General features: G+C 46.2%; 1 protein-coding gene across 1 annotated transcript; it reads right to left on the minus strand.

The window, feature by feature from the left end:
• Positions 1-11,226: 11,226 nt before the first annotated feature.
• Positions 11,227-22,596, minus strand: si:ch1073-15f19.2 (serine-rich adhesin for platelets). The gene is made up of 6 exons (XM_029770403.1): positions 22,498-22,596; positions 22,287-22,402; positions 21,838-22,084; positions 13,028-13,780; positions 12,566-12,671; positions 11,227-11,732 (listed from the first exon to the last, which is right to left on the minus strand). The coding sequence occupies exons 1-6, from the start codon at positions 22,562-22,564 to the stop codon at positions 11,636-11,638; spliced, it is 1,386 nt and encodes a 461-aa protein (XP_029626263.1). The 5' UTR covers positions 22,565-22,596; the 3' UTR covers positions 11,227-11,635.
• Between the last annotated feature and the right edge of the window lie 303 nt (positions 22,597-22,899).

Raw genomic sequence — 22,899 nt, forward strand, 5'->3', positions numbered from 1 at the left:
AATACCAAATAACAGCTGATGCGTAAAATAAAATACCAAGGAAGTCGCGCCTGAGGTAGAGTACCTCATGATAAACTGTAGACCAAACTTTTTTACCAAGAGATTTTTCATCTATATTTTTCGTAGCTGTATATTTCCTACCACTTAAATCCGTTTTACAGGAAGTACCAGTGACTCGCTAAACACAGAAGTGGTCAGATGATGCAGATGTTAAGCTACAGGACTGTTTTGCTAGCACAGACTGGAATATGTTCTGGGATTCCTCTGATGGCATTGAGGAGTACACCACATCAGTCACAGGCTTCATCAATAAGTGCATTGATGACGTCGTCCCCACAGTGACCGTACGTACATACCCCAACCAGAAGCCAGGGATTAGCCAGGGATTACAGGCAACATCCGCAATGAGCTAAAGGATAAAGCTGCCACTTTCAAGGAGCGGGACTCTAACCCGGAAGCTTATATGAAATCCTGATATGCCCTTAACCAAACAATCAAACAGGAAATGCGTCAATACAGGACTAAGATTGAATCATACTACACAGGCTCCGACGCTCATCGATGTGGCAGCGCTAGAAAACTATTACGCACTATGTTCGGATTTTCGTTATTTAGCCCTCCGAAAAGGCTCACCAGGAAGCACACAATGTCATGACTCGTGTTTTGTCCTTAATTTTATTTTAAATCAAATGACCACAGGTCATAAACCTGAAATACAACAAACAAGTAATGACAATATATTATTCAGATATATTATTTAGTATGTTATTCAAGTAATATAATAATAATGTAAATAATAAATCAAATAAGCCTGCAACACCATCAAAGATGTGGCGAATCTGGCTTAAAACAGCACCGACTACATCACCCAGAATGCCCAGCGCCAGAGGAGCATGCGCACAGTGACTCTGCCGTCACAGGTTGCTATGGACGCTGTCACAGGACACAGAACCCTTGCCACCACATGCCTCGTCCAAAGGATTTACACACAAACGCAACATAATGCGGCACTCCACCATGGATCACCGAACCAAACCACCGCCACCAGAAACCAGCAGAGTGCTCCGAACAAATCAGCACAATGCAAATGGCTGATAATAATAGCCTAATGCTATATAGCATCTGGTTCGCTGAGCTACCGCACCCAGCGAGCTACAAGTTACTCCCGGCCAACTAACACCGACACAGTGAGGTAAACGTTCAGTGCACAAACATATAAGTGACAAACATCAACGCTAGACTGAGTAGTTCGCAGTTACATACCAACGGGCTGTGTGCTCCTGATGATTGTCTACGGTGAAGTGATTACCAGGTGCTGTAATTTAAGTCTCTAGTGAAGCTGCGCATGCGCACATAACGTAACATATCTGAGAATCTAAGAAACTTAAAGAAATCACTCGTTCCCCATTTAATTGAACTCATCAGACCCATTTGCTTCTCTTTTATCTATTTATATATATAATTTTTTTCTTTTCCTGAGTGAGCTAGAAATCTCAACACACTACAAAGGGAAGCCCAGCCGTGAGCTGCCCAGTGACACAAGATGAGGCAAGCCACACTGATGCATGAGAGCACCAGCTGTTCCAGATGACTATAAGATCACGCTCTCCGCAGCCGATGTGAGTAAGACCTTTAAACAGGTCAACATTCACAAGGCAACAGGGTCAGATGGGTTACCAGGACTTGTACTCCAAGCATGCGCTGACCAACTGGCAAGTGTCTTCACTGACATTTTCAACCTGTCCCTGGCAGAATCTGTAATATCTACATGTTTCAAGCAGACCACCATAGTCCCTGTGCCCAAGAACACCAAGGTAACCTGCCTAAATGATTACCGACCCATAGCACTCAGCCCTGTAGTCATGAAGTGCTTTGAAAGGCTGGTCATGGCTCACATCAACACCATTATCCCAGAAACCCTAGACCCACTCCAATTTGCCTACAGCCCCAACAGATCCACAGATGATGCAATCTCTATTGCACTCTACACTGCCCTTTCCCACCTGGACAAAAGGAACACCTATGTGAGAATGCTGTTCATTGACTACAGCTCAACTTTCAACACCATAGTGGCCCTCAAAGCTCATCACTAAGCTAAGGATCCTGGGACTAAACACCTCCCTCTGCAACTGGATCCTGGACTTCCTGACGGGCTGCCCCCAGATGGTGAGGGTAGGCAACAACACACCTCAACACGGGGTCCCCTCAAAGGTGCGTGCTTAGTCCCGTCTTGTACTCCTTGTTCACCCATGACTGCATGGCCAAGCACGACTCCAGCACCATCATTAAGTTTTGCCGACAACACAACGGTGGTGGGCCTGATTACTGACAACGGTGAGACAGCCTATTGGGAAGAGGTCAGAGACCTGGTAGTGCCAGGATAACAACCTCTCCCTTAATGTGACCCTCAACGTGATCAAGACAAAGGAGATGATTGTGGACTACAGGAAAAGAGGTCCGAGCACATCCCCATTCTCATCGACAGGGCTGTAGTGGAGCAGGATGAGAGCTTCAAGTTCCTTGGTGTCCACATCAACAACAAACTAGAATGGTCCAAACACACCAAGACAGTTGTGAAGAGGGCACGACAACGCCTATTACCCCTCAGGAGAATGAAAAGATTTGGCATGGGTCCTCAGATCCTCAAAAGGTTATATAGATGCACCATCAAGAGCATCCTGACTGGTTGCATCACTGCCTGGTATGGCAACTGCTCGGCCTCCGACTGCAACGCACTACAGAGGGTAGTGCGTACAGCCCAGTACATCACTGGGGCCAAGCTTCCTGCCATCCAGGATCTCTACACCAGGCGGTGTCAGAGGAAGGCCCTAAAAAATTGCCAAAGATTCCAGCCACCCTAGTCATAAACTGTTTTCTCTGCTATCCCGCATGGCAAGCGGTACCGGAGCACCCAAGTCTAGGTCCAAAAGGCTTCTTAACAGCTTCTACACCCAAGCCATAAGACTCCTGAACATCTAATCAAAATGGCTACCCGGACTATTTGCATTGACTCCCCCACCCCACTTCTTTACGCTGTTGCTACTGACTGTTTATTATCTATGAATAGTCATTTTACCGCTACCTACATGTACATACTACCTCAATTACCTTGACTAACTGCACATTGACTCAGTACTCCCTCTGTATGTTATTGCTTTTGTTTTTCTTAAACTGCATTGTTGGTTAAGTCATATTTTCACGGTAAGTTCTACACCCGTTGAATTCGGCGCATGTGACAAATACAATTTGATTTGATTTGATTTTGATTTTGATCAGATGAAATAGTGTGCAGAGTAGTATGACTGGTGTCCTTCAGCATAACATTGTCTACAGTGTGTGTACAGAGTATTTGTATTTATTATGGATCCCCAATAGCTGCTGCCAAAGCCTTGGGTCCAGCAAAATGATGGTAGTTATACATTTAAAAAAAAAACATTACAATACATTCACAACATATTTCACAACACATTAAGTGTGTGCCCTCAGGCCTCTACTCCACTACCACATATCTACAACATAAAATCCATGTGTACGTGTGTGTATGTTATCGTGTATTTGTATGCCTATGTCTTTGTGTTGCTCCATCTCCAGCGCCCCCATCACCCACGCACTTTCAACATTTAGATAATAAAGCGTTTGATTTCCAGTTTTTAAGTGCACCTCCAGCACCCCATCCTTTCTCCATAAACCTCAACCCATCTCCAGCACCCCCATCTTATCTCCAGCGCCCCATCCCATTATCAGCGCCCCCATCCACATCTCCAGCGCCCCATCCACATCTCCAGCGCCCCATCCACATCTCCAGCACCCCCATCCCCGCTGTTCCATAAGGTGTATTTTGGATCTTCTTTTTTTAAATCAAATTTTACTGCTTGCATGAATTACTTGATGTGGACTAGAGTTCCATGTAGTCATGGCTCTATGTAGTACTGTGCACTTCTCATAGTCTGTCCTGGACTTGGGGACTGTGAAGAGACCTCTGGTGGCATGTCTTGTGGGGTATGCATGGGTGTCTGAGCTGTGTGCTAGTAGATTAGACATATAGCTCGGTGCATTCCACATGTCAATACATCTCACAAATACAAGTAGTGATGAAGTCAATCTCTCCTCCACTTTGAGCCAGGAGAGATTGACATGCATATTATTAATATTAGCTCTCTGTGTACATCTAAGGGCCAGCTGTGCTGCCCTGTTCTGAGCCAATTGCAATTTTCCTTAGTCTTTTTTTGTGGCACCTGACCACACGACTGAGCAGTAGTCCAGGTGTGACAAAACTATGGCCTGTAGGACCTGCCTTGTTGATAGTGCTGTTAAGAATTCACAGCAACACTTTATTATAGACAGACTTCTCCCCATCCTAGCTACCGTAGAATCAATATATTTTGACCATGACAGTTTACAATCCAGGGTTACTTTAAGCAGTTTAGTCACCTCAAGTTGCTCAATTTCCACATTATTCATTACATGATTTAGTTGAGGTTTAGGGTTTAATGAATGATTTGTCCCAAATACAATGCTTTTATATATATTTTTTTATATTTAAGACTATCTTATTCCTTGCCACCCATTCCGAAAGTAACTGTAGCTCTTTGTTAAGTGTTGCAGTCATTTCACTCACTGTAGTAGCTGACGTGTATAGTGTTGAGTCATCCGCATACATAGACATTCTGGCTTTACTCAAAGCCAGTGGCATGTCGTTAGATTGAAAAAGGTAAGGGGCCTAGACAGCTGCCCTGGGGAATTCCTGATTCTGCATGGATTATGTTGGAGAGGCTTCCATTAAAGAACATCCTCTGTATTGTGTTAGACAGGTAACTCTTTATCCACAATATAGCAGGGGGTGTAAAGCCATAACACATACATTTTGCCAGTATCAGACTATGATCAATAATGTCAAAAGATGCACTGAAGTCTAACGAAAACAGCCCCCACAATCTTTTTATCATCAATTTCTCTCAGCCAATCATCAGTCATTTGTGTAAGTGCTGTGCTTGTTGAATGTCCTTCTGTATAAGCGTGCTGAAAGTCTGTTGTCAATTTGTTCACTGTAAAATAGCATTGTATCTGGACAAACACCATTTTTCCAAAAGTTTACTAAGAGTTGGTAACAGGCTGATTGGTCTGCTATTTGAGCCAGTTAGGGGGCTTTATTATTCTTAGGTAGAGGAATACCTTTTGCATCCCTCCAGGCCTGAATGCACAAACTTTCTAGCAGGCTTAAATTGAAGATATTACAAACAGGAGTGGCAATATCGTCCGCTATTATCCTCAGTAATTTTCCATCCAAGTTGTCAGACTTGGCTTGTCATTGTTGATAGACAACAATCATTTTTTCACTTCATCCACACTTACTTTACGGAATTCAAAATTACAATGCTAGTCTTTCATAATTTGGTCAGATATACTTTGATGTGTTGTGTCAGCGTTTGTTGCTGACATGTCATGCCTAAATTTGCTAATCTTGCCAATGAAAAATAAAAAAAAGTGTCAGTGTTTTTTTTGTAATGAATGAGCCATCTGATTCAATGAATGATGGAGCTGAGTTTGCCTTATTACCCAAAACGTCATTTAAGGTGCTCCAAAGCATTTTACTATTATTCTTTATGTCATTTATCTTTGTTTCATACTGTATTTTCTTCTTATTCTTATTCAGTTAAGTCACATGATTTCTCAATTTGGATAGCCCCTTTTCGCCTAAAATGACATACCCAAATCTAATTGCCTGTAGCTCAGGCCCTGAAGCAAGGATATGCATATTCTTGGTACCATTTGAAAGGAAACACTTTGAAGTTTGTGGAAATGTGAATTGAATGTATGAGAATATAACACAATAGATATGGTAGAAGAAAATACAAAGAAAAAAACAACAGTTTTATTTCTACCACCATCTTTGAAATGCAACAGAAAGGTCCCACATCGAGCTATCACTCTAGTTGTAATTCTGATGGTGTCCACGAGATGACAGCAGTGTATGTGCAAAGTTTCAGACGGATAACTTGAAGTATGAGTAAACTACATGACATTTAGTGTGAAGTCACCCAGGTACATTTGGGCAAATCGTGAAGGAGACGTTTACATTCACATTTCATTTTTCTGCAAGAATATCGTCAAATCTGTATACTTGGACTTTGATTGAGCTTTTCCAGTATTAGTAGCCATATTATAAGTTCAACATTTGCAAAACACCCAGTTTTCATAACTTCATAACTCTCCATATTCTTATAGTTTGTCCAAAAGGAAAAGGCTTGCTCTCGCACAAGGTTAGCAGCTACATTTTGCAACAGATACGGGGTTTCCGGATACTCCAGTAAAGCCCAGCTAATTGGCTATCTAGCTGGCTTTGTTTGACCCCGATTGGTGCTTACAGTACAGTCGATCAAGTGAAGACCGCCTGCGTCATCGGCGTGCCATGAAGGCATCGCTCTCTGACCAAATTTGGTGTCCTATAGGATATACTACACTCCTAATGATATAGTGAAGTCTGGTTACGTTCTAGGATCTCTGAGGAATAAATGCGAACGTGATTTGACTGGTTGAAACAACGTTTAAGGTGAGATTTTCACAGATTCCTTTCTTTGCAAATTGAACAAGTGGAAATAAAAAATCAATTGTGCATCCTATATGGACCTTTTAAGGATATGAAAAAGGATTTTATCTAACAAAACGACACTTCATGTTATCTCTGGGACCCTTTGGATGATAAATCAGAGCAAGATTTTAGAATGTAAGTACACATTTCACCTTCAGAGGTGAATTTATCAAACCTGTCGCAGTGAAAAAAGTGTTTTGTTGTTAGGAGCTCTCCTCAAACAATAGCATGGCATTTTTTTCCGCAGTAATAGCTGCTGTAAATTGGACAGTGCAGTTCTATTAACAAGAATTTAAGCTTTCAGCCGATATAAGTGTCACGTCCTGACCCTAGTAAGATGTCATTTTCTATAGTAGATTAGGGCAGGGCGTGACAGGGGGTGTTTTGGGTTGTTCTATGTTTTCTATTTCTATGTTTAAGTTCTAGTTTGTCTATTTCTATATTGGGATTGTTTGGGGTTGATCTCTAATTGGAGGCAGCTGATCCTCATTATCTCTGATTAGAGATCATATTTAAGTAGGGGTTTTTCTCTTCCTGTTTGTGGGTTATTATCTTTTGAGTAGTGTGTTTTCCTCTCTGCATCATGGTTTGTTGTTTTTGTATATTCAAGTATTTAAGTGTATTGCATTCAGTTTCATGTTTAATAAATATGTGGAACTACGAACACGCTGCATTTTGGTCCGATCCTTTGAACAGCCGTGACAATAAGACACTTATAAGTACCGACATTTGTTGTTTCTCTAAAATCTGCGATCGTGACACAAGGCGCTGCGTGATTTACAACTGTCCCGTTGACATGACGTCTATCCCTAAGATTAATGTTGGCTTATTTTTAACACTTTTCAGGGATGCTTGCTTGTTTTCATTGCTTTACTGGGAAGCTTAGAAGAGGTAGACATACTCAGGTTTTTTTTATCTTAGTGCAGGGTGAGCTGCACACAGTGGACTTCCTTCTAGGGCACAGCGCCTCAGTGCTAACAGTATAACTCTGCTTCATAGGCACATGATTACTGAATACAATAGCTGTAGGGTAAACAGAGGCATTCAGGGCAGTTAGAGGGACATACATTAGGTCACTTACATTGTGTCTGCCAACGCCCCTGGGATAATGTACATTTACCAAAGCATCATGACAACTCAGCGATACAATGGTAGGGATGAACTGAGCTGGGCTTGGGTCATTGATAAGTCATTGTCTCAACTCAGCCTTATAATGCTGTGAAAGGATCCAGAAACCTAAATGATTTGGGTGGGATCCCATCCTCCTTATAAAACGTGTTTTGTTTCCAGAAGGTATTGTCAATACATGTTCCACCCACAGAGCTGCAATGGTCTCGTAGCCAGTTATGGAGGGCTGAAAGCCTGCTGAACCGTTCAATACCACGATATAGGGAGGGCAGAGGGCCAGATATTGTTGGTGTCAAGCAGAGACCCAATCAGTTCTTTAAAATCCATCTTCAGCTGTTCTGAGCTGCCCTTCAGAATGTCATTTGACTCCACATGAACCGTGACAGTATCAGCCCCTTGTGACTGACTCACAGCCCTCGGGAAGCAACCTGGTGAAATCCTGAACTTTTGACCCCAGGAAAACACAAAGTCTTTGCCTCAGGTACAGATATATGCCTCACCATTGGACTCACTATCACAAAAGCCGGGTTTGATCCGGCCTCTGCCGTATCTCGAAGCAGATTGTGAGGTCAGAGCCACAGAACTCACCTGAGAAGAAGGATGCTGAGACGCCGTCTGTCTGCAGGCGAGACAGAGCTCTGATCCAGAGAGCACGGCCCAGCGGAGGGGGGCCGCGGCGGTCCAGGCTGTGACCAGGCAGTTGATTGACTAGGACATGGAGAGGTAGCTGGAGGAACACCCACAAGTCCCCGGCTTAGGTAGAGTTATTAAAGTGACTATGCATAGATGATAACAGAGTAGCAGCAGCGTAGAAGAGGTTGGAGCGGGGGGGGGGGCAATGCAAATAGTCTTGGTAGCCATTTGATGCTCCCTCCATGGCCGTGGACGCCCCCACCAGCCCACCGCACAACTGTGTTGTTGTCTGTCTCTCGTTGAATGTGAAGAGAGAAGCGCAAGGGGGTGCGAGTGATGTCTGGGTCGGTTGTCAGTGGCAGGTCGCCGGCTGTTCCTTGCTACGCACCGGCCCAGCTGCGTGTTAGCGTTCGGTGTAGCCTCTCAGAGCTGTGTGGGGAGGGTCCCCAGCGTCTGTAGTCGTGGAGGATATAACACATAACAGTTACAACGACTAGAGTCACACTCACACTGGAAATAAGGACTTTCCTTTAGTAGTTTTATAGAGAGGCGTTGTCTGAGTTGACCTCTTTGAACCCTGAATGGTTATACTAAGTGTAAAAGGCGTGTAGGTGGTTCTACACCAGTCAACATAGCAGTGTCTACAGTGGTGTGTACAGAGTGGAATGTAGAGGTGTGTGTGTAGGTGGTCTCAGTCTCACACCAGATGGCCGGATGGACAGCGTGTGGTCTGTGGTTTGGCCTCCTGTTTCATCAAGGGGTTGATGAACCTTTGCAACACTGTGGTTACTGTGGACATTAGAGCCCTTTGTAACATTGTGGTGAATGTGAACATCAGAGACGTTTGTTGTTGCAGTGTAAGCCAGACAGCCAGACAAGCAGACAGGCAGTCAGGCAGGCAGGCAGACAGATAGACAGGTAAAAAGACAGGCAGACAGACATATTGTTCGGTAAAGCTCGCTCATTTGATGAATAACCTAGCCTGAAATCTGAAGATTTGCCTTAGCTTCCTGAGTTAAAGCCTAGGTTTCTGAAACAGTGGGCTAACACAGTTCTGTGTGCCAGATTGGTCCTCAGAGGCTTGGATGACTTGAGTTAGATTGTGTTCTGTCAGACATATTGCCTCTCATTGACCTTACTATCTAGTTTAGAGGTGAGAATGTCACGGTTCTGTTCTGGAGTGGGATGGGAACTCTCTCTAGTTCAGAGGAGAGAATGTCACGGTTCTGTTCCGGAGTGGGATGGGATGGGAACTCTCTCTAGTTCAGAGGAGAGAATGTCACGGTTCTGTTCTGGAGTGGGATGGGAACTCTCTCTAGTTCAGAGGAGAGAATGTCACGGTTCTGTTCCGGAGTGGGAACTCTCTCTAGTTCAGAGGAGAGAATGTCACGGTTCTGTTCTGGAGTGGGATGGGATGGGAACTCTCTCTAGTTCAGAGGAGAGAATGTCACGGTTCTGTTCAGGAGTGGGATGGGAACTCTCTCTAGTTCAGAGGAGAGAATGTCATGGTTCTGTTCTGGAGTGGGAACTCTCTAGTTCAGAGGAGAGAATGTCACGGTTCTGTTCAGGAGTGGGATGGGAACTCTCTCTAGTTCAGAGGAGAGAATGTCATGGTTCTGTTCTGGAGTGGGAACTCTCTAGTTCAGAGGAGAGAATGTCACGGTTCTGTTCTGGAGTGGGATGGGAACTCTCTCTAGTTCAGAGGAGAGAATGTCATGGTTCTGTTCCGGAGTGGGAACTCTCTCTAGTTCAGAGGAGAGAATGTCACGGTTCTGTTCTGGAGTGGGATGGGAACTCTCTCTAGTTCAGAGGAGAGAATGTCATGGTTCTGTTCTGGAGTGAGATGGGAACTCTCTCTAGTTCAGAGGAGAGAATGTCACGGTTCTGTTCTGGAGTGGGATGGGAACTCTCTCTAGTTCAGAGGAGAGAATGTCACGGTTCTGTTCTGGAGTGGGATGGGATGGGAACTCTCTCTAGTTCAGAGGAGAGAATGTCACGGTTCTGTTCTGGAGTGGGATGGGAACTCTCTCTAGTTCAGAGGAGAGAATGTCACAGTTCTGTTCTGGAGTGGGATGGGATGGGATGGGAACTCTCTCTAGTTCAGAGGAGAGAATGTCACGGTTCTGTTCTGGAGTGGGAACTCTCTCTAGTTCAGAGGAGAGAATGTCACGGTTCTGTTCTGGAGTGGGATGGGAACTCTCTCTAGTTCAGAGGAGAGAATGTCACGGTTCTGTTCTGGAGTGGGATGGGAACTCTCTCTAGTTCAGAGAAGAGAATGTCACGGTTCTGTTCTGGAGTGGGATGGGAACTCTCTCTAGTTCAGAGAGAATGTCACGGTTCTGTTCTGGAGTGGGATGGGATGGGAACTCTCTGTAGTTCAGAGGAGATAATTTCACGGTTCTGTTCTGGAGTGGGATGGAATGGGAACTCTCTCTAGTTCAGAGGAGAGAATGTCACGGTTCTGTTCTGGAGTGGGATGGGAACTCTCTCTAGTTCAGAGGAGAGAATGTCACGGTTCTGTTCTGGAGTGGGATGGGATGGGAACTCTCTCTAGTTCAGAGGAGAGAATGTCACGGTTCTGTTCTGGAGTGGGATGGGAACTCTCTCTAGTTCAGAGGAGAGAATGTCACGGTTCTGTTCTGGAGTGGGATGGGATGGGAACTCTCTCTAGTTCAGAGGAGAGAATGTCACGGTTCTGTTCTGGAGTGGGATGGGAACTCTCTCTAGTTCAGAGGAGAGAATGTCATGGTTCTGTTCCGGGAGGGGATGGGAACTCTCTTTCTCTCTCTCTGTTTTCCAGAATGTTTGTGAGCTGGTATAGCACATGACCTATTAACAGTCATGGAGTGAATAACATTGACTCAAAACTTTACGAATATGTTCAAGATCTTTATTTAAACAGATTGGATACATTCAATTGCGATGTTAATAATTTCATAAAATATATCTGGTATAAAAAAAAGTTTAATATTTACAAATGTAATAAAGAATATTTCACCAAAGTTTAACAATAAAGACATTTCTGTAGCAATGAATATCATACTCTTTGGTGAAAGCTCATTGATTTGAAAACCAAAAAATGCATAGCAACATAACAGAAGAAAAAGGCTTCAAAGTCCAGCTTTGTAAAGAGATACCATTAAATCACACAGCATGGGTACAGAAAAGGTATTACAGTAAAAGGCTCATTTATATTTCTGACGGCAGAGGGCGCACATTAAAGTATGAATGGGGAGCAATGGAGCGTTTCGTTTAACCATTAAAACAAATACAACAGCTCCCCCTTCAGGTGAGGATGTCGGTCATGGGGACGTCATCAGCTCTCAAAGAGGAATACTTCACTGGAGGGGGAGGAGGCTTGAAGGGGGGAGGGAGGTCCATCCTGAAGAGAGAGATGGGGGGGAGAGTTGAGGGGGAAAGAAGGGGTAAAGGGGAGGGGAAGGGAAGGGAAAGAGGGGAGGGGGGAGAGAGGGGAGGGGATGGAGAGAGGGAGGGAGAGAGGGGAGGGCAGAGGGGGGAGAGGGGAGGGAGAGAGGGGAGGGAGAGAAGGAAGGAAGAGCGAGTGTGGAGGGGGAAGAAGTGGGAAAGGGGAGGGGGAGGGGATGGAGGGGGAGAGGGGAGGGAGAGAGGGGAAGGGGAGGGAGAGAGAGGGAGGGGAGGGAGAGAAGGAGGGAGGGGGAGAGGGGAGGGCAGAGGGGGGAGAGGGGAGGGAGAGAGGGAGGGAGGGGGAGAGGGGAGGGAGAGAGGGGAAGGGGAGGGAGAGAGAGGGAGGGGAGGGAGAGAAGGAGGGAGGGGGAGAGGGGAGGGAGAGAGGGAGGGAGGGGGAGAGGGGAGGGAGAGAGGGGAAGGGGAGGGAGAGAGAGGGAGGGGAGGGAGAGAAGGAGGGAGGGGGAGAGGGGAGGGAGAGAGGGGAAGGGGAGGGAGAGAGAGGGAGGGAGGGGGAGAGGGGAGGGAAAGAGGGGAAGGGGAGGGGAGGGAGAGAGAGCAGAGAAGGAGGGGGAGAGGGGAGGGAGGAGGGGGAGAGGGGAGGAGGGAGAGAGAGCAGAGAAGGAGGGGGAGAGGGGAGGAGGGAGAGAGAGCAGAGAAGGAGGGGGAGAGGGGAGGAGGGAGAGAGAAAGAGGCAGATTGAAAGGCAGGTAGAAAAGAGAGATTCATTGAATGTGATTGATGTAAAACAAAAAGGAACAGCAGAGGCAGGACAGGAAACATGCTCACTTCTTCTGGATGATGTACCGTCTGTAGAGGAACCCGACCACGATCAGCAGAACCAGGACAGGAAGCAGCACCCACACCACCACGTACCTCTGACCACTACTGGGACCTGACAGGAATAATCATGATATCATTATCCTCTGTAATCATGATATCATTATCCTCTATAATCATGATATCATTATCCTCTGTAATCATGATATTGTTATCCTCTGTAATCATGATATCGTTATCCTCTATAATCATGATATCATTATCCTCTATAATCATGATATCATTATCCTCTGTAATCATGATATCATTATCCTCTATAATCATGATATCGTTATCCTCTGTAATCATGATATCGTTATCCTCTATAATCATGATATTGTAAGGTTTTCTGTTTAAAAGTGGTCTACGGTACATACCAAATAGAATGACAAGAAACCAAAACAAACCAACCATCTCTGGCTGTGGTCCTACCTGTCTCAATCACCACGTCATCCCCATGGGAGGCAGTGGAGGTATAGTAGGTCCCCAGGGTGTGGTCTTCCTTCTCCCCAGCCAGGGTGCTCTTCTCTGGGTTTAACGTAGGGGACACTGAGCCCCCCTGACCACCACCACTGGGGGTCTCTGATTCAGACTCGTTCCCCTGCCTACCATCGGATTGGACGCTCCACGTAGTGGGCTGATCTGATTGGACCTTAGGTGGATAGGTGGATCCTGATTGGGCCGTGGACGGGACTCTGACTGGACTGTCGGTGGAGCTGTTGACCTCTGACCCCTTTGGTCTCGCCTCTGTGTTGACTTCCTGTACGGTAGAGGAAGTGAGGGTGTCTGGTGTGACGCTGAGGTTAGCTATGGGGGTTGTCATCTCTCCTGGCTCTGTTAGTTCGCTTGTTACGTTGGTGCTGGTACCTGTAGACTCAGTTACGTTGGTGCTGGTACCTGTAGACTCAGTTACGTTGGTGCTGGTACCTGTAGACTCAGTTACGTTGGTGCTGGTACCTGTAGACTCGGTTACGTTGGTGCTGGTACCTGTAGACTCGGTTACGTTGGTGCTGGTACCTGTAGACTCAGTTACGTTGGTGCTGGTACCTGTAGACTCAGTTACGTTGGTGCCGGTACCTGTAGACTCAGTTACGTTGGTGCTGGTACCTGTAGACTCAGTTACGTTGGTGCTGGTACCTGTAGACTCAGTTACGTTGGTGCTGGGGGTCACAGTGTCAGCAGGACCTGTTATGTATGAAAGTAATGAGAGACGGAGAGAATCATCACTAATATCATAATGTTCCTCTAACGCTTCAGAAACTACACATCCCAGGGTGCATTTGGGTCCGGAATGACTCTTTAAGGAAGCAGTAATTGAACAGTACTCCAACAGGTCCAGCAGAGGGCAGTCTATACCCTTCCTAGGGCTGTTGCTATGGTGATTAACATCTCAGTGTTCTCTCTCTCTCTCTTTGGAACCCGTAGAAGAGATGTTCACTGGGCCTCAACGTTATGAACACATAGAAATATGTTACATAGAACGCACATTCCTCTCTGACATGGAATAATATAATAATAACAACAACAACATATGCCTTTTAGCAAATGCTTTTATCTAAAGCAATTTACAGTAGTGAGAGTAGACATTTTTGTTGTTGAATTGGTGGCCCGAGTAGAGACTCACTATCCTGGTGTTGAATGGACAATATTCTACCAACTGAGAAACATAGAGATGACATGATTCCTTTACCACTCTATCATAGCATTAACGCAGTAACTGTGGTTCAGGGCATGCAGATAGAAATCTATAATATAGAACATAACTCTCTGACACTTCAGCTCTATTCAAGACATTTCTATCTGCAATATTCAGTAGTACATTGCAGAAGGTGAGCGTGCTGTACCGTAGCTGTGATGAAGGTGTATGGCATTCAGATAGACGTGTATAATATAGAACAGACGAAAAATCACGGACTAAAAAGAGTCAGCTCTATTCATGGCTGTTCTATCTGCAACTTTCGGCTGCTGAAGGCGACCGTGTTGTAGCTGCTGTTGCTGTGGGCTGCTGGAGAGCAGGAAGCAGGAAGTGTGAAACTGTGTCCCAAATAGAACCCTATTCCCTATATAGTGCACTACTATAGACCAGAGCCCTATGGCACCCTATTCCCTATATAGTGCACTACTTTAGACCAGAGCCCTATGTCACCCTATTCCCTATGTAGTGCACTACTATAGACCAGAGCCCTATGGCACCCTATTCCCTATGTAGTGCACTACTTTAGACCAGAGCCCTATAGAACCCTATTCCCTATATAGTGCACTACTTTAGACCAGAGGTATGTCACCCTATTCCCTATGTAGTGCACTACTTTAGACCAGAGGTATGTCACCCTATTCCCTATGTAGTGCACTACTTTAGACCAGAGCCCTATGGTACTACAAAAGTAGTGCACTATAAGGGAAAGGGTTCCATTTGGGACACAGAACATGTGGTCCACATGTTGACGTCTGTTTGTCTGAATGTGAAGAGATTTCAGTGTGTCAGTGATGACTCAACTAAACCACAATCATCAACACACTCCACACAGGATGGAGAAAGAGAGACAGAGAGAGCGAGAGACGGAGACAGTGACGTGCAGATGTACATGTTTTCAGACAGTGAGATGCAGACAGGTGGTTGTAGAAATTCCCTTCGGTGCGTCTCAATAATGCAAGTAGCGTCCTCTCCTTGCCTCCTCTCCCTGTCTTCTCTCCTTGCCTCCTCTCCCTGTCTCCTCTCCTTCATCTGCACAGACCCAGAACAACTATAGATAAAATATATATATTTTAACCTTGTCTCATTTCCATTGCTTTAACATGCCAGAACACTTTAAACTCTAGTTTCCTCTATCTTTTGTCTCTGTTCCTGAGAGTCTCTGTTCCTGAGAGTCTCTGTTCCTGAGAGTCTCTGTTCCTCCACAACTCAGAGGTTAAATGACCTGTGCCTGCTGTCACCCACAGCACATGGCCTACAGCAGAGCCTGGACCTGCTAGAGCAGTACTGTCAGACCTGGGCCCTGGCAGTAAACCCCCACAGCACATGGCCTACAGCAGAGCCTGGACCTGCTAGAGCAGTACTGTCAGACCTGGGCCCTGGCAGTAAACCCCCACAGCACATGGCCTACAGCAGAGCCTGGACCTGCTAGAGCAGTACTGCCAGACCTGGGCCCTGGCAGTAAACCCCCACAGCACATGGCCTACAGCAGAGCCTGGACCTGCTAGAGCAGTACTGTCAGACCTGGGCCCTGGCAGTAAACCCCCACAGCACATGGCCTACAGCAGAGCCTGGACCTGCTAGAGCAGTACTGCCAGACCTGGGCCCTGGCAGTAAACCCCACAAATACAAAAAATAATGATTTTCCAGAGAAGATCCAGATCTCAGGAATTAGACCAAAGTTCTCAATTGGTACAAAATATATAGAGTACTGTACACACTACAATTACTGAGGTTTAAAAATAAGCTCAACTGGACACCTTAATGAGGCAGTGAATGAACTGAGAGAGAAAGCACGCAGGGAATTCTACGCCGTTAAAAAACTAATTGAAATTGAAATACCTTTATAATTTAGCTAAAAGTAATTGAATGTGTCATTGAACCAATTGTACTTTATGGCAGCGAGGTGTGGGGTCCACTTGCAAAACAAGATTTCACCCAATGGGACGAACACCCCATTGAAACCCTGCATGCAGAGTTCTGTAAGATTCTCCTACATGTCCAGAGGAAAACTACAAACAATGCAACAATGCATGCAGGGCAGAATTAGGCCAATATCCACTAATAAGAACAACAAAAAAGAGCAATTAAGTTTTGGAAACATCTAAAATACAGTGACCTCCTCTCATATCATTACCAAGCCCTGCAATGCCAAGAGCTGAGCAAAGAAAAGAGTCCCCTCATCCAGCTGGTCCTGGGGCTGAGTTCACAAACCTGTTCTACTAACACACTGAAGCCTCAGGACCCTCATCCAGCTGGTCCTGGGGCTGAGTTCACAAACCTGTTCTACTAACACACTGAAGCCTCAGGACCCTCATCCAGCTGGTCCTGTGGCTGAATTCACAAACCTGTTCTACTAACACACTGAAGCCTCAGGACCAGAACATCCAATCAATCAGAATAAACCAAATATCAACACAGTCAAAACAAAACTACATTACTTATTAGGAACCACAAAATGCAGTGCTACCTGGCCCTAAATCGACAGTACAGTGTGGCTAACTACTTGACCATGGTTACTGATCAAAACCTTACAAAAACCTTGAAAAAGTACAGGCTCAGTGAGCACAGCCTTGCCATTAAGAAGGGTAGACACAGGAAACCTGGCTCCCTGTAGAGGAAAGGCTGTGCAACCACTGCACAACAGCAGAACCTGAGACGGAGCTGCATTTCCTGACAAAATGTCAAAAATATAAAACAATTAGAGAGTGTCATTTCCCCAAATTTGAAACCCTTATTCAAGATTTCAAAGACCTCTCTGATGAGGATAGGCTACCCGTCCTGTTGGGGGAGGACGCAGAGAGCTGTGGGTTGGCAGCGCACTACATTGCTGCCTGCCATAAGATGAGGGACAGTGTCTGACAGACCAATCAACCTGCACATGTCCTCTACTGTATGATTATTGTTATTGTTCAATGTATGGTTATTTTGACCCTTGGTTATTGTTGTTACTGTTGTTCCATTGACAATATGGATTATGATAATTTATTTTATGTTAATATTGTAAATCTCCAAAGTACGCTTTGGCAATATATACATTGTTACATCATGCCAATGAAGCAAATTTAATTCGAGAGAGAGATATAAAGAAAGAGAGAGTGACATAGAGATAGAGAGAGACAGACAAAGAGAGACAACGAGCGAGAGAAGGGGAGAGATATTCATGAATGAATTTCTCTCATTCTTCTCTGCAGATCCTCTCAAGCTCTGTCACGTTGGATGGGGAGTGTTGCTGCACAGCTATTTTCAGATCTCTCAAGAGATGTTCAGTCGGGTTCAAGTCTGGGCTCTGGCAGGGCCACTCAAGGACATTCAGAGACTTGTCCCGAAACCACTCTTGCGTTGTCTTGGCTGTGTGCTTAGGGTGAATGTCCTGTTGGAAGGTGAACTTTGCCCCAATCTGAGGTCCTGAGCGCTCTGGAGCAGGTTTTCACCAATGATTTCTCTGTACTTTCCTCCATTCATCTTTCTCTCGATCCTGGCTAGTCTCCCAGTCCCTGCCATTGAAAAACATCCCCACAGCATGATGCTGTCACCACTGAGGAGTGAATTCCGTCTGGCCATTCTACCATAAAGGCTTGATTGGTGGAGTGCTGCAGAGATGGTTGTCTTTCTGGAAGGTTCTCCCATCTCCACAGAGGAACTCTAGAGCTCTGTCAGAGTGACCATCTGGTTCTTGGTCACCTCCCTGACCAAGGCCCTTCTGCCCTGATTGCTCAGTTTGGCCGGGCGGCCAGCTCTAGTCTTGGTGGTTCCAAACTTCTTCTATTTAAGAATGATGGAGGCCACTGTGTTCTTGGGGACTTTCAATTCTGCAGACATTTTTTGGTACCCTCCCCCAGATGATATGTCTCGACGCAATCCAGTCTGGCTTGGTTTTTGCTCTGACATGCACTGTCAACTGTGGGACCTTATATAGACAGGTGTGTGTCTTTCCAAATCATGTCCAATCAATTGAATTTACCGCAGGTGGACTCCAATCAAGTTGTAGAAACATCTCAAGGATGATCAATGGAAACAGGATGCACCTGCAAGGCTCAATTTCGAGTCTCATAGCAAAGGGTCTGAATACTTACAGTACCAGTCAAAAGTTTGGACACACCTACTCATTCAAGGGTTTTTCTTAATTTTGACTATTTTCTACATTGTAGAATAATAGTGAAGACATCAAAACTATGAAATAACACATATGAAATAATGTAGTAACAAAAAACGTGTTAAACAAAATCGAAATATATTTAATATTTGACAAGAACAGTTCAAATAAGCCATGAGAAATGACAGTCCATCATTACTTTAAGACATGAAGGTCAGTCAATACGGAACATTTCAAGAACTTTGAAGTTTCTTCAAGTGCAGTCGCAAAAACCATGAAGCGCTATGATGAAACTGGCTCTCATGAGGACCGCCACAGGAAAGACCCAGAGTTACCTCTGCTGCAGAGGATAAGTTCATTAGAGTTACCCGCCTCAGAAATTGTAGCCCAAATAAAAGCTTCACAGATTTCAAGTAACAGACACATCTCAACATCAACTGTTCAGAGGAGACTGTATGAATCAGGCCTTCATGGTCGAATTGCTGCAAAGAAACCAATAATAAGAAGAGACTCGCTTGGACCAAGAAACACGAGCAATGGACATTAGACCGGTGGAAATCTGTCCTTGGTCTGACGAGTCCAAATGTGAGATTTTTGGTTCTAACCGGCGTTTTTTATGTGAGACGCAGTGTAGGTGAACGGATAATCTCTGCATGTATGGTTCCCACTGTGAAGCATGGAAGAGGAGGTGTGATGGTTTGGGGGTGCTTTGTTGGTGACACCGTCAGTGATTTATTTAGAATTCAAGGCACACTTAACCAGCACGGCTACCACAGCATTCTGCAGCGATTTACTGCCAGGTCAGCTCAGCAGACAGCCATACAGTAATATAGATAGAGAAACATTTACTGCCAGGTCAGCTCAGCGGACAGCCATATAGCCATATACCACTGACTGGTCCCAGGCTGCCCCTGACCTCTGACTGGTCCCAGGCTGCCCCTGACCTCTGACTGGTCCCAGGCTGCCCCTGACTCCTGACTGGTCCCAATCTGCCCCTGACCCCTGACTGGTCCCAGGCTGCCCATGACCTCTGACTGGTCCCTGGCTGCCCCTGACCCCTGACTGGTCCCAGGCTGCCCCTGACCCTTGACTGGTCCCAGGCTGCCCCTGACCCCTGACTGATCCCAGGCTGCCCCTGACCCCTGACCTCTGGTAAATGTAATTGTTTTTATAATGTCATACAGATACAGAGTAGAACAGTACAGAGATACTGTGAAATACACTACAGAGGATGTACTATAATATACCGTCAACCCTCAGCCCATACAGCGTCAAACCTCAGCCGATACCTTCAACCCTCAGCCCATACCGTCAACCCTCAGCCCATACCTCCAACCCTCAGCCCATACCTTCAAACCTCAGCCCATACCGTCAACCCTCAGCCCATACCTCCAACCCTCAGCCCATACCTTCAACCCTCAGCCCATTCCGTCAACCCTCAGCTCATACCGTCAACTCTCAGGCCATACTGTCAACCCTCAGCCCATACCGTCAACCCTCAGCCCATACCGTCAACCCTCAGCCCATACTGTCAACCCTCAGCCCATACCTCCAACCCTCAGCCCATACCTTCAACCCTCAGCCCATACAGCGTCAACCCTCAGCCCATACCTCCAACCCTCAGCCCATACCTTCAACCCTCAGCCCATACCGTCAACCCTCAGCCCATACCTTCAACCCTCAGCCCATACCTCCAACCCTCAGCCCATACCTTCAACCCTCAGCTCATATCGTCAACCCTCAGCTCATACCTTCAACCCTCAGCTCATACCTTCAACCCTCAGCTCATATCGTCAACCCTCAGCTCATACCTTCAACCCTCAGCCCATACTGTCAACCCTCAGCTCATACCTCCAACCCTCAGCCCATACCGTCAACCCTCAGCCCATACTGTCAACCCTCAGCCCATACCTCCAACCCTCAGCCCATACCTTCAACCCTCAGCCCATACAGCGTCAACCCTCAGCCCATACCTCCAACCCTCAGCCCATACCTTCAACCCTCAGCCCATACCGTCAACCCTCAGCCCATACCTTCAACCCTCAGCCCATACCTCCAACCCTCAGCCCATACCTTCAACCCTCAGCTCATATCGTCAACCCTCAGCTCATACCTTCAACCCTCAGCTCATACCTTCAACCCTCAGCTCATATCGTCAACCCTCAGCTCATACCTTCAACCCTCAGCCCATACTGTCAACCCTCAGCTCATACCTCCAACCCTCAGCCCATACTGTCAACCCTCAGCCCATACCTCCAACCCTCAGCCCATACCTCCAACCCTCAGCCCATACCTTCAACCCTCAGCCCATACTGTCAACCCTCAGCCCATACCTTCAACCCTCAGCCCATACTGTCAACCCTCAGCTCATACTGTCAACCCTCAGCCCATACCGTCAACCCTCAGCCCATACCTTCAACCCTCAGCTCATACCTTCAACCCTCAGCTCATACCTTCAACCCTCAGCCCATACCTTCAACCCTCAGCCCATACTGTCAATCCTCAGCTCATACTGTCAACCCTCAGCCCACACTGTCAACCCTCAGCCCATGCCTTCAACCCTCAGCCCATACTGTCAACCCTCAGCCCATACTGTCAAACCTCAGCTCATACCTTCAACACTCAGCTCATACCTTCAACCCTCAGCTCATACCGTCAACCCTCAGCTCATACCTTCAACCCTCAGCCCATACCTTCAACCCTCAGCTCATACTGTCAACCCTCAGCCCATACCGTCAACCCTCAGCCCATACCGTCAATCCTCAGCCCATACCTTCAACCCTCAGCCCATACCTTCAACCCTCAGCTCATACCTTCAACCCTCAGCCCATACCTCCAACCCTCAGCCCATACCTTCAACCCTCAGCCCATACCCTCAACCCTCAGCCCATACCGTCAACCCTCAGCCCATACTGTCAACCCTCAGCCCATACTGTCAACCCTCAGCCCATACCTTCAACCCTCAGCCCATACCTTCAACCCTCAGCTCATACTGTCAACCCTCAGTCCATACTGTCAACCCTCAGCCCATACTGTCAACCCTCAGCTCATACCTTCAACCCTCAGCCCATACCTTCAACCCTCAGCCCATACCTTCAACCCTCAGCTCATATCGTCAACCCTCAGCTCATACCTTCAACCCTCAGCCCATACCTTCAACCCTCAGCCCATACTGTCAACCCTCAGCCCATACCTTCAACCCTCAGCCCATACTGTCAACCCTCAGCCCATACCTTCAACCCTCAGCCCATACCTTCAACCCTCAGCTCATATCGTCAACCCTCAGCTCATACCTTCAACCCTCAGCCCATACCTTCAACCCTCAGCTCATACCGTCAACCCTCAGCCCATACCTTCAACCCTCAGCCCATACCGTCAACCCTCAGCCCATACCTTCAACCCTCAGCCCATACCTTCAACCTTCATCTCATACCTTCAACCTTCATCTCATACCTTCAACCCTCAGTCTGGTGACTTTCCTGATGGAACCGTTGGGGTAGGTGGTGATGTCACAGATGTAGCGCCCGCTGTCCCTAGCCTCCACGCCCTTCAGAACCAGAGATGTGCCCATTAGCTTGTCCTTGTCCTTGTACCACACCACGTCCAGGGCGACGTTAGGCCAGATGAGGGTTTCACCAAAACTAGGGTTATACACTACCAGCTTGTGGTCCTCTAGCTCTCCTTTCTTCCTCCATTCTACCTAGAATATTGACATGTACATTTTAGTCATATATAGCAGAGACTCTTATCTAGAGCAACTTACAGTTAGTTCATTCATCTAAAGGTAGTTAGCTATAATACATTTAAAAAAATACATTTTATTAGATAGATATCTTTCAGGACACTCATGGAATCCTAGTGCAATTAAAACAGTTTAAAAAAAAGAGAGAAAACACAGCTACCTGAGAGATGACGGGTTTACGTCCCTCCTTCTCTCCTAGTAGACAGGGTAGAGTGATGTTCTGACCCTCTACAGCTCTCACTGATTCAAGGTGTAACACTTCAACGCCATGGACACCTGTCAATCAAATCACACAACAGTTGAAAACCTGAGAACAGTCTCTTTACTCTGTCTACTCACAATCAGACGAAGAGTTCTGAATCCAACCTTACCTTGAGAAAATGAGGAGAGAAGAAGAAGAAGAAGAGAGACGACAGTTCCCTTCAGAGTGGCAGCCATGTCTGTCTGGTCTCTTCACACTGGGGTTAGAGAACGAGAGCGAGAGGAAGGATGAGAGGAAGGAAGAGAGAGAGACACTCGCACTCTCTCTCTCTCTCTCTCTCTCTCTCTCGCACACTCTCTCTCTCTCAATTCAATTCAATGGGGCTTTATTTTAATGGTAAAACATGTTTATTTTGCCAAATGAAATCAACAATAAACAGAAGTAAGAAGTAACAAGAACAACCTCAACAACAAACAATTACAAATGAACAGTAAACAAACTTCAGAAAGGTTTCAGAAAGATAAAGACATTTCCAGTGTTATATTATCAGCTATGTACAGAGTTTAAGCAA

The sequence above is a fragment of the Salmo trutta genome, chromosome 12 (genome assembly GCF_901001165.1).
Source record: "Salmo trutta chromosome 12, fSalTru1.1, whole genome shotgun sequence".
Taxonomy (NCBI): Eukaryota; Metazoa; Chordata; class Actinopteri; order Salmoniformes; family Salmonidae; genus Salmo; species Salmo trutta.